At 38.6% G+C, this 14,642-nt stretch overlaps 1 protein-coding gene across 1 annotated transcript in view; it reads right to left on the bottom strand.

Moving 5' to 3' along the window:
• Positions 1-3,229: 3,229 nt before the first annotated feature.
• Positions 3,230-14,642, bottom strand: part of TPH2 (tryptophan hydroxylase 2) — an 86,446-nt gene continuing 75,033 nt past the window's right edge. The window contains exon 12 of the mRNA XM_027667600.1: positions 3,230-3,279. Within this exon, the coding sequence (XP_027523401.1) occupies positions 3,274-3,279 (6 nt within the window). The 3' untranslated portion in view covers positions 3,230-3,273. The remainder of the gene's footprint in view (positions 3,280-14,642) is intronic.

Genomic DNA, 14,642 nt, shown 5'->3' on the forward strand with positions numbered 1-14,642 from the left:
GGTGGTGCATTTCTATCACCTTGAATTCAGCACCAGAGCTCCAAACTGATGCTGAAAAAGCAGCTTTGAATGGGTTCCTCTTGAGTAATTCTGAACTGGTTCTTGTGACTAACTGCTTCCTTTTCCACTTCAGTGTAGTGCTCTTCCTTTACCACTCTGAGGCACAGTGTATGGGAGAGTTAAGTATTTCACTTCAGGAGCTGGTAACCAGATACTCAAAAAGTTTGCAGCTTGGTACCTGACTCTTTACCAGTCATGTCCACTACTGGCAAATAATTTATATGCTCCTAGTGAATTCTGTACCTAAAATTTGGCACTGGGGAGTTCAAATGCTGTGATTTTTTTTTTTTTATTTTTTTTCTGAGAAGCCAGGAAGGAAGAATATGGAAAGGAAAGGTACCTGTGGGGGGAAAGCATTTGCTTATCAATTAATAGATAATCAAACAGAATGGGTTTAAATGTGAAAATCCAGATGAGGTAAATAAATTCTTAATCTATCTAATTTTGACAAGATGTTTGTAGGTTTTGTAGATTTTTTTCTCTTAATGGAGCCAATTTGGCACTTCTTCTGCACAATAGAAGCCTCATCAACCAGTGGTTGTTCTTGAGATATGTCCCTATCTCAGGGAGATTCCCCGTTGCTATTTAAGTCATGTTCTTTTCTAACACACAGATCACAAATCTGAAAATGAAACTCTTCTATTTCTCAGTATAAGATAAAGATATAAATAATTAATGTCAGCAGTCACTATATGAAACAGAAATTATTTCAGATTCTTCTAGGAATTCTCTAAGCCTAAGCCTATCAGCCCAGCAAGGTATTTGGATGTCCTAGCTTAAAGCATATGAGCTACCCTAGGATTTCATGTGATTTAGGTAACTTGAGTTCACTTACTGAATCAGGTTGGCATGAAACACTAATCCTTTTCTTGCCTCCCTCTGACATATATTACTGTGAATGGTAGGTACTTGTTTCATAACTGGGCTCAGAATTGCAACAGTAGTTGTGATTTTCAGAGAAAGCATTAAAAATTATGCTCAGGAACAGTTTTAACTGTTGCTGCATTCAGAAAGGTGACATCCAATTATAGGATTTATATATAGTGTAAAATTCTACATGTATTACATATTTGGAAAAGAGATCATATTCTGTAGGCATTCAACTATGAGTCACATCAAAAGCCCTGCTACCCAGTGTGAACTGACTCCCTCAAGTTATCCATAGAGATAGCTTCAATTTATGGCTGAGGTAACTCCTTAAGGCCCCACTGTTTTGACAGTTGGCATAGACCACAGCCCTGCTACCATTTTTCTTTGCTTTTTTTTTTTTTTTTGATAGCAATTATACCCCAAGACCTCATTCAACTGATACCTACAGAAAGAAGCTGTGATGATGGACACAGGCTGGGTGTTTCTGCAGGCACAGCATGCCTAGGGAACTATGCTGACATCTAAAAAGGTGAGTGAAGCTGCCACTCGGGAGAGTGCTGCCTCACCAATGGGCCTGGGTGTCAGACCTCATCCCACCCCTTCTCTTGGGATATTAAGTTTTTTCACCAGCCCTGATGCCCTCTTTCCCTATAGCCCCATGCTATGTCTTCACATAGCCAGAAGGAAGCACCTTTACCACATAACTGAAATACCAAGGCTGGCTGGCAGGTGCCAGCTCTCTGCTGCACTGTATGGCCAGGTCTATGTGGTGTCCTCTTATCCAGCTGGTAACACAACTTACATAAGGAGAATACATGGCTGAGGTTCAGGGATCTCACTGTCGTGTGGGGAATGACCACCAATCTGCCCACACAATAGAAACACATCCTGGTTTGTGATGACAAGGGGCTAGATATCCCCTCAGAATACCCTATCCAACCGTATCCAATTGAAAGATTCCTGCCAGTGATGCATATCCTGATGTATTTTTATGCTGTTGTCAGCTGCTTCCAAGCCACTGCTTACCATGTACTTAGTGTATCTGTCGACTTGATTCTGCACTTAAAATGCGCATTTTTACCCTAAAATCCTTGTTTAGCCATATGGGAGTCATGCACATGCTCAGGTCCTTGCGTGAACGAGATCAGGTTACTAGGAGAATGGCATGACCAAGCTCTACAGAAATATATATCCAAGCCACCCTTTCCAGCCTTCTTTCTCCACCCACTTTTCACAGAAAGGAGGCCGCATATTTGCACCATAAGTGGATGGGCAGCTCTTCTCTTTTTATCAATGGACCCAGCATATAAACAGAACTCAGCAGAGACCACAAGCTTCACACCATTCCCTTAAAAGTGCAGCCACTTAATGGGAGAGCCACTTAAAGGATCAAGTAAGTGAAGCGAATTTATTAAAGCAGAGGCACAGAAATTTCAATTACTGTTGGTTGGCATCACACAAATTGCTCCTTTTCTGAAATATATGCTAAAAAAATGTCTTCAAAGGAATTATTTGAGTTTCATTAATACATTTCTATGATTATAGTTCCCAGACTTATCTCTCAACCTTTTTTATTTTCATTCACAACAAAAAGAAAACAAACAAACAAACAAAAAAAGTTGCAGGGTTTTTATTTTCCGCAGAAGAATAGAGTTTATATCTCAGAGTTTATTTTGACAGAGTAAGAATCAGGGTGAGCCTAGTAAACAGTACAAAAGAGACATAGAAGGACTGGAAATTCCACTTGCTAAAAAGTGACAATTATATACCACATGAATAAATTGACTCTGGATACACCATGTCATATACATATCCTGGTCAGATAGAAGTAAGTGTTTAATTCTTCATACACACGAGAATCTTAAAACACTCACTTTTAGCAAAAGAAAATAATCTTGCTTCCAAAGCAGATGAGTTGTGGTAGCCTAAAGTAATTTACAAAGCAGAAAATGCCTCACTATTCAGTCTTTTGTTATTCAATGCATGTGCAGTTTACAATATAGAATCTTAGAATATCTCATATGTACTAAGCACATAAATATTTATTATAGTTTTATAATTGTACTTTTACTGTGTGGTTCACTGATACGGGGCTTAGAAGCTTTCTCTGTTTTCCATTTTTTAATTTAATAAAATGTACCCCAAAGTACAATTCTCAGACCGAATAGTGCTGAATGAACTGAGATGCACAGGCACTTACGTCTATCTCTGCGTGTACTACATAAAATTGCCAAAGTGTATTTATAAGACAAAAAAAGAGCATCTTAGAGGACCTACTATGATGTCTTCTAACAACACAGCAGATTTGTTTCAAGATGAAACCTTCCTTGCTGGCTACTTCTTCTAGAACTGTAAATATAAGCAAACATGTTTAGTAATGACAAATGTTGCCTTCCAAATTCCATACATATCTGGTTTTAGTTACAGCAATTTCTACCAAAAAAAAAAGCCCCCAAACCATTGCAGCTATATAGACACTTATTTTTAAGACTCGGAGAAAAGACAGTCACTTGAATTGTGAGAATGTCCATTCTAAGTGTATCTTCTGTAGTGATCATCAATGACTTGTCGTTGAGATCTAATGGCTTTCTACAGTTTCTTTACTGCTGAAAAATAATTTTATTTTTCAGTATTTGACCTGTTACTTTTATAAGATTTTCTTTTAAATTAACGGAATATATCGAGAAAAAGAAGTCTTAGGGACAAAATACACACGCTGCATCCAGAATGCCCTTAAAAACTGAGATATACAAAATCCAGAATCATAGCAAAGGACAGCAACAAAAATTCTCAACTCACTTTGAAAAATTTGTTGACCATGGTATCTCTTTCCAAGAAATACATCCTCTTGAGAGGGGACTTATGTCAGCAAAGGAACCATCTTCTTTTGACAAGATAGTTATATTCTTGACAACAGTGTATCAATGAACTTCACTTTAACCTTCTTTTATACATTGATTAATATTTAGGCACTGGAAAAGCAAAAATCACACATGCAAGCAAAATAAAACAAGGAATTAATTCACTGCTTCCCATGGGCAAGCAGGTAGGTATTCAGCCATCTCCAGGAGAGCCCCATCACACACAGTGGTTACTTGGCAAGACAAATGCCATCACTTCAAATGTCCCTTCCTTCCTCCTTCTTCCCCCTATTTCATATACTGAATATGATGTCATATGGTATAGAAAATCCCTTGAATCAGTTGAGGTCACGTGTCTTGGCTGTGTCTCCTCCCAGCTTCCCATGCACCCCCAACTTCCTTGCCAGTGTGGCAGTACAGAAAGCAGAAAAGGCCTTGGCTCTGTGCAGGCACTGCTCAGCAATAACAAACATCTCTGTATTATCATCATGGTGTTCAGCACAAACCCAAAACACAGCCCCATACTAGCCACTGTGAAGAAAACTAACACTGCCCCAGACAAAAACAGCACAGCATGATATACAAATTGCTACCCCCTCTTCTCTGCATATTGGTGGAGAATAGTGAGTGGGCCAAACAACATGTCGAAGTCCAAACACCATCAAAAAGGCAGGTACAGGTTTTTCTCTTCCTTAAAAAATTTGTAAACCCAGACAACAACTGTGAATCTGCAGGAGATTATTCATTAAATTAGACTACAGCCATTAGCACAGCATAAATAGACTTCAAGTAAGTTCAGGGCAAACAATGAATAAAGGGTTGAATACAGATACAGTTCAGCTCCCATCAGATATGAAGAAAGGGAGTCAGCTCTGATGCTCCAAACCTGCAGTGTCTCAGCTCTGACTGGGGAGTGAGATAGCTGGATCTCCTCTTCTCTTGTTGTAGCTGACAATATTTATAATAGTTTGCTATGTTAATTTCCAGCAGGTCCACATGGATTTTATCAGCTTATATATTTTCCCCAAAAACAGTTTTTACTTTATCTACTTTACTAACATTGTGATTTGCAGCAAGTGGCTTTGTTTCGATCTAGGGATTTCTTGTCTTAAATTTTCATGCTTTCTCAAATATAGATTCAGTTCTACAACTGAATAAACATACAAATAATGCAGCTTGTGGTCTGGTGATTGTATTTTTAAAGAAAACAAGGAATCATTGAAATCGTCTTTTACCTTTACAACCAGTTATTCTTTCAGCTCTGCTCAACCTAAAAAAGAAAACTCTTTTATTTAACACAAATAAAGCATATACAAACAGCATGATCTGTCCATGCTATGTTTTTCACTGACAAGTGTTTACAGAGGGTATTTTCATCCCTTCCTTCTTTCCTTAGTGTTCTTTAGCAATCTTGTTCAAGACTAGCACCAACTTTAGTAATATTCACTATATTAGCAAGTAAATGAGAGTCGCACTCAGCAGTAGAAAATTGATGTCAGTACCATCTGACATGTTTATAGCAGCATTTAATTATTTAATCAATTTAATAACAGAATATTTAAACCAGCATTAAAAAAAAAATCACTGGGCATAACCATTTCAGTCTATAAATCAGACATTTTGCGCTCTATTCTCATTCTTCAATTACATTCTGTGAACTAATCAGCAACATTTGATGGGAATATAGGATGTAGACAGACTATAACAGGTGGAGCAATCAGCTCTTCACAAGAAATTAATTTGTACAGCCACTATTACTTCCTCATACACACACATTCAGATTTGCACACACAGCCAAGCAAATAGCCCTGAGTATTGCTAATTGTGATTACAGCCAAATGTCATAAAACACATTTCATTATATTCAGGGGAATGATAGTTGTGCTCATTCATTATCTTTTTATTTTCTTTTAAATTATCTTTGTAATCTTCAGATATGCTTTTGCTTCATTTTCTTCTTGATTTTTGAACAAAAAAATTGTTTTGTATTTCAGTATTCATACTGGGTTTATTTGAACTTCATTAAAACTACACTGTTAATTTCTGAATTGAATAAAAAGTATGTCAAAATGTCTAACGATGGTTCTCACGAGACACAATGAACACTTCAGTGCAAAAAGTAATAATAAAATGTTTATAAGAATATTCCATCAAGACTAAATTTCTCCCATCATGTATCCTCATTTCAACCAGCTAAAATCCTTACTTTATTAAAGCAAGCAAATCTGGCCATGGGAAACTCTCTTAGGCATTAAGATTACCTCTCTGGGTGGCGTGCCATCTTTCTGAAGCCCCCAGGTGCTTCTTTGCACTCACGGCACGTCTGCTGCTTGGCCCCTCCAGTAGGAGTTAGAGCTGGTGACTTGTCCATGGGCTGGACTTTCTCCAGCAAACATCAAAGTCTGGGAGGCACTGGCCTGTAAATGGTGCTTGGGAGGGTTCAGCAGCTCATAAGAAAGCCTCTTCCAAGGCAAACTGTAATTGAACCTCTTTTTCAGAGAGCTGTTAAAATCAGCATACAACAGATAGCACCGCATACAAGGTATCCTGTGCTGTGTTTGTTGGTCCCAGGGACCCACACTTCTTAATGAGCTGAACTGGGAGTTGAAGGATGGTCCAGGTTATTTAAATTTTGAGGATGGCTTCAGGAGCAGAGTGGTTAGTCAAAGCACCTTGTATGGACTGGTTCTTCAGAAGTTCAGCACAAGAAACTGCCAAACAGCCATTCAGAATGGAATTAGACAGGAATGCTTAAATCTCTATCCTGAATAAAAAATAGATTTCTCCTTTGTGCAGCATCACTATGCTGGAGCAGTGTTGCAGCAGAACCCTTGAGATTCTCATAGGAAAGAATAGATACAAGATGCATATTCTCAGCCCAGACAAAAGCACTGGCAGCCACATGTGGTTTCTAACTTCCGCCATCTCTTATGCCCCTGACATCCCTTCTCAGCTCACCCACACTGCACATCTCCACTCATACAGGAACTCTCTAACAGGTGGGACTTTCAGACTCCCGGAGGGACAAAATCCTCTCCATCCTATGTTTGAATAGTGTCTGGTCCCCTGCATCACCCAAACACATCTTGTCTTCAATTTACCATCACTGTACTGAAGTACATCACTGAAAGAGGGAAGCATTGACCTTTTAATCATCTGACTGGAGAATAAAAAGCCACATCAGTCATCACAGTTGTATTTTGTGTTTCATTGTATTTTGAACCGAAAGACATCCACTTGCCCAGAGACTCTGGGGTTGCTTTATTGGGGTTTATCTTTCATTCTTTCTACCTGCCATTAAGAAAATGGGGAAATACTCTATTATTCTCTGGGTAGATGGAAAAGAGGAACAAAACAGAAGGTGATAAAGAAAAAAAAAGGCTCCTTGCCATTGGTATGTGTCTATCTGAGTTCCCAGTAGAGCACAGACATGTCACCAAGAAAGTTGTGTCTAGGGGTGCATTCTCTGAAATCTGTGCTTGTGGGTAGTAATAGCTCACATTTAGCAACAAACTCGTTATTGCCATAGCTCAGCAAGATTCTCTGTCTTCCTCTCACACAAGCCTCCCATTTTGGCTGACATTACTGACATTTCCAAAGCAATCAGAGCTACAGACAGAGCCTGGATGACAGTCAGCTTCAAGAACCACCTTTGTGCTGAGTACTGTCGCCCAGAGGGCATTTCTAGCACAGTTTTCTCAACATCAAACGTTGCTCTCCCATTATTTGGTGGTCAATAGTTCATTGTTCTCCAAAGAGTAAAGTGAAGCCCATATATCTGCTGTCAGGGGGGAAAAAAATGACGGAATTCTGTCATAATACCATCCAGATCATATCCATCCTCCTGGCTATGTTATAATAGATGCAGGTTATTTGTTAAGGAGTAATCAGTTTTTATAACCACATTTACAACAAGTGTTGGAGCACCTACAGCAGAGAATTCAGGCTGCCTGTTTTAATTTTATGAGTGTACAAATGCAAAGAAATACATTTGGAACCTGAATTTACAGCAGCTGAAATACAGACCTTTTATTTTCACTTTCAACTAAGCTCAATAGGGGATGGAGGACAGTCAAGCTAACTTACTAACTTTTGTATATAATAACTTTACAAAAGTAAAATAAATTTTGTACTTAATTAATAGCAAACAGAATGGCTGCAAGTGGTAAATCATCCAGAGCCAGGAACGCAGAGTGAAATCTGACGTGGTGTCTCTGCTTCACACCACTAAGTCTTTGCCACAGCTTTGGGGGTTAGAGGCAGAGCATCAGTCTTAGCCTTAAAATAGGAAATATGTCTCATCCTTCACATTTTTTCAGTTTAGCCTTTATATTTAACTGTAGATCACCCTTCTTATGCAGAGAGCTTATTACAGTTTTCATTTTCTCTTGTTTTCATACCAATATTTTCCCACCAATCTGCAATTTAGAGGCTGTCCAAATACACTAATGTTAATGGCATATATTACACTTCTGTTCCACAACAGTGCATGTTTTTTAAAATCATGAAGTGCCCATTTTGCAGATGCTCTGACAGCCTCATACTTTTATCCCTGTCTCCACTCTGCCGTTATACAGAACCTTGACTTACCCAAAAGCAAACTCAAGAGATCAGAAATATCTAAGTTAATTCTACCCAAAGTTTTCTCTCACGATCTCACCACAGTCTTGTCAATGCAAACAAACAGTTTTCGAAGAGCTAAACAAAAGTGGAAGAGCAGATGTTGAAAAGAGGAATTGTTCCCCACTTATCACTGGGGAACTGTCCAGCGTCAGGATGTCATTGGAAATCACAGCGGGACTGTGAAGGGGATAAAATACAGGCAGCACATCTGCCTTCATAGCTAAACATTCAAGCAAGTTTAGGTGGGGAGGGCTGCAGTGTTCTCAAGAATAAGGAGATTAAGGTCTTCCCTACTCAACCCAAGTTGAGTATTTTTCCTAAACAAGCTTGTGAAAACACAGAGCTGGCAATCCCACTTTATACCCCAGAGTGAGGGCTTTTGTCAGGCACTCACAAAGCTTTTTGAGAATTTGTAGAAGTCATCTCAGAAAAGATTCTCGTTTCATGGGATTTTTTTTAAATAGCTGTATGGGGCCAACACAAAGGGTCTACCCAGTGCTTGCTACAGACAACACCAAGGACAAGTGCTGATCTGTCATGCTAGCAGTAATGGGAGAGCTGTAGCTGTTCTTACTGCTGAGCAGCAAGATCAGGTCTGCTCACACTGAGAAAGTATTCAGAACCTGTTCCAAGGAAAATGGATATTCATTTTTATTGCTCTTTTTCAGCAGTAGTGGTCACAACTGTTGGTTAGGCTTTTTGTTCCTTCACAGAAACTCGAGTTCACACATAGGTGTGTGTAAAAGGGAGTGGTGGAGAGATCATAGGGGCTGTTGTGGGAAGGAATGTTTCAATTTTTCATAGAACTGTTTTTCATTACAAACTTAAAATCCTAAACATTGAAATATTTTGTATCCAAATAAAAGGTCCATTCTTCTTCCCATGCCTTCCATAAAGTTTCTGTTTTGTCTTATCTTTTCAATACAGGCTACATATATCCCTCCCCTTCCCTCCTGATCAGAATAACTGGGTCCACAAGAGACGGATTTATTCCTTGACAGAGGAGATGGGATACAGTTTTCCTACTGCTGCATCTAGGAAACCTAGATGGCCTTATGTCATTTGTGCATGTCACTACTAACATGGAGGACTTTGGCTAATAGATTCTACTTGTTCTCTCGGACATATGATTTTTTTTCCCTCCTGTGAGGAAAACTAGTGGACTACATCAGTGGTTCAGACTGTGATGTATAACACCATGGGGAAAGGGATGCAGTGTGCAAGGATGGACCAAATGTTCTCCAGAGACTTGATCTTACCTCTCATGAATGAAAATAGAAGACCTCAGCTGTGCTAGCACTGACCAGGTCAAACAGGAGAAATGTTATTTGCTGGTTTACTGGTTCAATGGCAGGTTTTTCTAGGTATTGCTTAAAGTATGAACAGCTGCCTACATACATTCACAGCTGGCTTGTCCTCATTTCTCAGTTTTCCTACCTGCATGCAGCTGTGAAGAAACAAACTACAGATTTTGCTGTAACTTTGCACTAATCTTCCCCATTTCATCCAGGCTGTTTCTCCATTTTATTTTTTTTTTAATTAGTTTTGAGCTTGATGAGGCCCATTAGAGGCAATAATTAAGACACTCTTATTTTAAGATTATGCCAGATACAGGTAACTGGCAGAATTTTAGTTCTTTTAAAATTAAAGTCAATTCCTTGTACTACTACAGTTGAAAAAATATTTACTACCCCAAATTTTTTCAACTCTCCATCTTTTTTTCTTGTAAAACTAGCAAAGACAGAGAAGTGATATACTCTGGTCCACCCACTGCAGCAAGATATAAACACTTGATTGTGTCCTACTGACAGGGCTATTTTAGACTTTAATTATATGAGTTGTCCTTGCTCATTAGCAGTATACTACTGCAGTGCAACAAAAATAAGTGATTCATTGCTGACACATGGCACTTCATGAGCAGTCATTAATTAGCAAAGTAGCACTTGGATATAAATTGGTGAGGAGCATCAGTAAATGGAACTTTAATCAGGTTCTCCCTTAACCCTCCTCTTTTTATGTGCCTCCATGGCATCCAGTGGCTGAGCTCCAGTGGAAGCGCAGCACATCCCCACAGCAACATCCCCCTGCCAGCATCACCAGTGGTGTACATCACCACCACTCCAGCTGCAGCTGTGTTGACATACACCAGCCAGGGCCAAAAACCTGCTGGGGTGGGGAAAGTGTTTTCTTCTTTAAATCAAGAAAAAGGAAATTTGTTCCTTGTCAGACACCCTTCAAAAGCCCTTTTCATCACTGAAGTTTGCAGGTTGGGGGAGGTGGGGGGTGGAAGTGAAGTGGGTCTGCCTGCTGCATGCAGTCCTTTGCTCCTTCCAAATCCAAATGAACACTGGCAAATGTTCAGTCACCACTTGATGTATTTGCAATTTTGACATAAAGTGCATTGAGTTCAATGGACAAGAACAAGCAGAAGGCTCCATAATCTAGTACTCCAGGTTCTTTACAAGGTATGTGTAACAGGCTGCTCTGCCTAGGTGGGAGTGAAACAGCTCAAACTTTACCCTATTTGCATCAACGGATGGAGAAGGGAGGTCATACTGCTTTTGTTGTTGAAGAGTGCTGAGACCAGCCTAACTCAACAATCCCCAAGTTAAACACTGAGAATGTGAAAAAACAACATTTCCTGACAGAAACTGTCACTGGTGAGGATGTGGAAGAAAAAGTTCCTGATAAAGAAACCAACAAGAGATAGTACTGATAACTTATCTAAAGCTGCTGAGCTGAAGGCTGCTGAGCTGACACAGCTAGGCTAGAAACATATGACTGACAGTCAATCACTTTATACTACAAAAAGCACAGTCCCACTTTTTAATGGCAGGGATTTCTAGCGTCCCTGTAAGGACACACCTCAAGGTTACACCTGGAGGCTGAGTGAAAGATATTTCGCCACAGTCATTAGTACAGAGTAACATCAATCTCTACTTACTAAATATTTTGCTAGCTTTGAAATTATTGATTTAATAAATAGTTCACTATTAAAATCATGAAGTAATTGTACTTGTAATTGTAAATATCTATATTGTGTAGTAACTGATTCAGATTAAAGTCTTTTAGTCTAATCATTATTATCATCAATTTAAATACTTCATTGGTTCGCCATCCTTAATCCTGCAAGACAAAGTCATACAAAGGCTCAATTACACCTACATAATCCATTAGACATAAACCGTTAACCATGTCTAGGACTAGGATTAGATCCAGCTGCACCTAGCCTCCTCTCTGAGAAGGAGTTCAGAAAGCAAGGAGGGTCCTTTCTTCACCTCATGATTCAACAGAAGGGTCTCCCTGATAATCTTTGTCTGAAGCTTCTAAGCCCACAACAGTGTGTAACAGTGCCTTAAAAGAATAAATAAATAAAGGTGAAAGTATAAAAGCAAGAGCATGAGAAGAGGGATTTCCTCACCATGACATGTAATTTTTGCTAATACAAATGGACTTAGGTTCGACAAATTGCACTACGGTGAGAATCAATGGAATTAATGATTTGTCAATTCTGCAACAAGGCTAGGACAAATCTCTATTCTACTTTCCAGTCCCAAGAAATGGAAAATCAAACTTTTACAACAACAGATCTTTGTGGTCCCCTCACAGTTAGTAAATGAGGCATTTATCCACATGACATTTCAAAACTGGAGAATGTCATTTACTCAAAAGCACTACGCTTTAAAGGGTTTAAGAGCACTTTGTAAGTTTGTGCAGTGATTCTGTGTGTTGCTCTAGTGCAAGCACCCTTTGTAGGAATTGTATTTACAAGAGAGATGCAAAACTTGTGCTGGTTTCAGCTTAGGCTGATTATGTATTCAGGATATACTTGCGGATACCTAAGGCTGCCAGCTAGTAAAGCAGAAGACTTTAAAAATCAAATTCTCTTTTGAAAGTTACTGTTATTTTTCTCAGCTGGAACATCAATTTAACATTTTAGGGGAACTGCTTCCTTTTTAAAGTGATGCTGTGAAGAGAAATTTCCACTGGTAGGTGACTGAGAACAATTTATTCATCCTTTCATAGCTGTGCTAAGTTCTATCATAGATAAAGCGTTATTAGACAGCAGATTGAGGCAACCCCCTTCCTGGAATGGTCCTACTCTCTCTGCAGGAACATATCTAATATACTCTACCAACTTTACTCATGAAATTATTTTAGAGACAACTTATCACATAGAAAACCTCAGGGAGATTTTTAGAGGAGTTGTGAGGAGCAGGCATTCCTTTAGAAAAAAATACAGGTTCCACTAAAACAAAAACGAAACCAGGAGAGAACTCCTAATGTAGGCAGTTTTGGTTATTTGTGCCCTGAGCTAACCTGTACATGTTACAGTGTTATTCTAGACTCACAGGGGAGAGCAGATATTTACAGATGCCATAGCATACTAAGTCTACAAGGAAAGAAAACTGTTTCTTATTTGAGAATTCACACTTGTAATGTCAGGGCTGTAAATATAAGCAGAGGGGTCTAAAGCAGGGGTACTTAAAAAGGATTGACGAAATAAGCAGTGGCTCATGGGTTTTGGCAAAGGCAGCCCCAAATGCAGTTTGGAGAATACCCAGTCCAGTCTGACAAGGAGGATCAGGAAAGGTCAGAGGTATGAGGTCCAGCTACATTAGCTACATTATTTCAGATCCATAGCAAAGTTTAGCCATCACCGTGAGATGTGGCCCAGCTTGGGAGTCTCAGGGGATCAATAAGCAAATATAAATCCCTTTATCCTCAGGCAACCAGTTAAATTCTTGTTCCAAATGTTGCCATTAGTTGACCTAAGCTTTTCGTTTGCTCTCTAAGTCAGAGTGAGGGTGTTTTGAATTCAGCTTCACAGAGAGCTGCAGATCCTGAATGGCAATTGTGAGACCGAGGCCAGTGATTTAACAAACACAAAGACACTTCACCTTTTGTGGTGGATAATGAAGAATAAAGGTGAAGTTTATAGAGTCGGGCATGGATTCAAATTTGGCTTTCTTGCACTGTTACCTTTCTTTTCCAAATTCCCTCACAGCACAATTCGTCTTTCATGGATCAGGAGAACAAACAAACCTGCATTTCCAACTCTCCAGTATTCCTGACAAAAGCCAAAGCTATATAGGAAACACTGGTAAGGAACTGTGCAAGATTTTTATTCAAAACAAACTGACTGAGGAGTGAAATTTAATTGCTACACCTGTGGCAATGATCCATCAAATGGTTGATATTTACTTCTATGTAAGAAAAAAAAAAATCTTCATTTTCTTGTGTTATCATCTCTTGAAACTAAATAACATGCAAGAAAAAGATACTTCTTTTTAACCAACATAATGATCAATCCTGTGAAAACCTTGGGATTGTTTCTATTGCATTTTCACATTAAATGAAAAATGTACTGTCCTTTGATATAGCCTGAGGCACATTTAAGATACCAATAACAGAAGATGTCATTAGTCTCAGGACTAAAATGGACCATGAGTACTATCAGATCACTAATTATTTAGAAAAAGTAATAAACAATATAGAATTTAGTAGACATTAGAATAGATCAATTAAAAATTTGCACTAAAATTTTAGCTAACAACTAAGTTCAAAACTCTGTGTTTCCTGAGAAGGAAATAGAACAGCCTCTGCGAATTAGTAAGAAATACACTACATATGGAGTACATTTTTTGCACATACATTACGAGGTCTGTTAGTTTATGAATTCATCATTTAAAATCATCCTTAGAATACATCTAGGAATATTTACACCATTCTGACAAACAAATCAATTCCAGGTCTTTTAGAAGTGACAACTGACCTACCTAGTTTGTATAGGTTTCTAATACATTATGCTAAATTACATTTGTGTTCTGGTTTATGTTTTACATATGTCACAAGAAACAGAAGACATTTTATAAAATAAAGACGAGAAATTCAGCATCTCAACCTGTAATTGAGGTTAAGCATATATCTCAGTTAAAAACTTATTCTTCTATGAGCATGTAAGGTGTTGCTTTAAGATCATACAGATCTCTATTTGAGATTCAGATGAGATATCATGTGGAAGCCAAGTCCTGTTTGTTGCAGAATTGCTTCTGATTTTGAGACCAGAAGACAGGACACAGAACTTAAGTCTTCTCCAATGCTCTTATGATCCTCTGAAAATCACTAATGGTTTCCATAAGTGAATTGAATTATTATGTTGTAAATTAGTCTTCAAATACATGCACATGCTAAACCACAAGCAACCTCATAGTCTGTCCTCATTGG

This window comes from Corapipo altera, unplaced genomic scaffold, assembly GCF_003945725.1.
Source record: "Corapipo altera isolate COAL_440 unplaced genomic scaffold, ASM394572v1 1, whole genome shotgun sequence".
NCBI lineage: Eukaryota > Metazoa > Chordata > Aves > Passeriformes > Pipridae > Corapipo > Corapipo altera.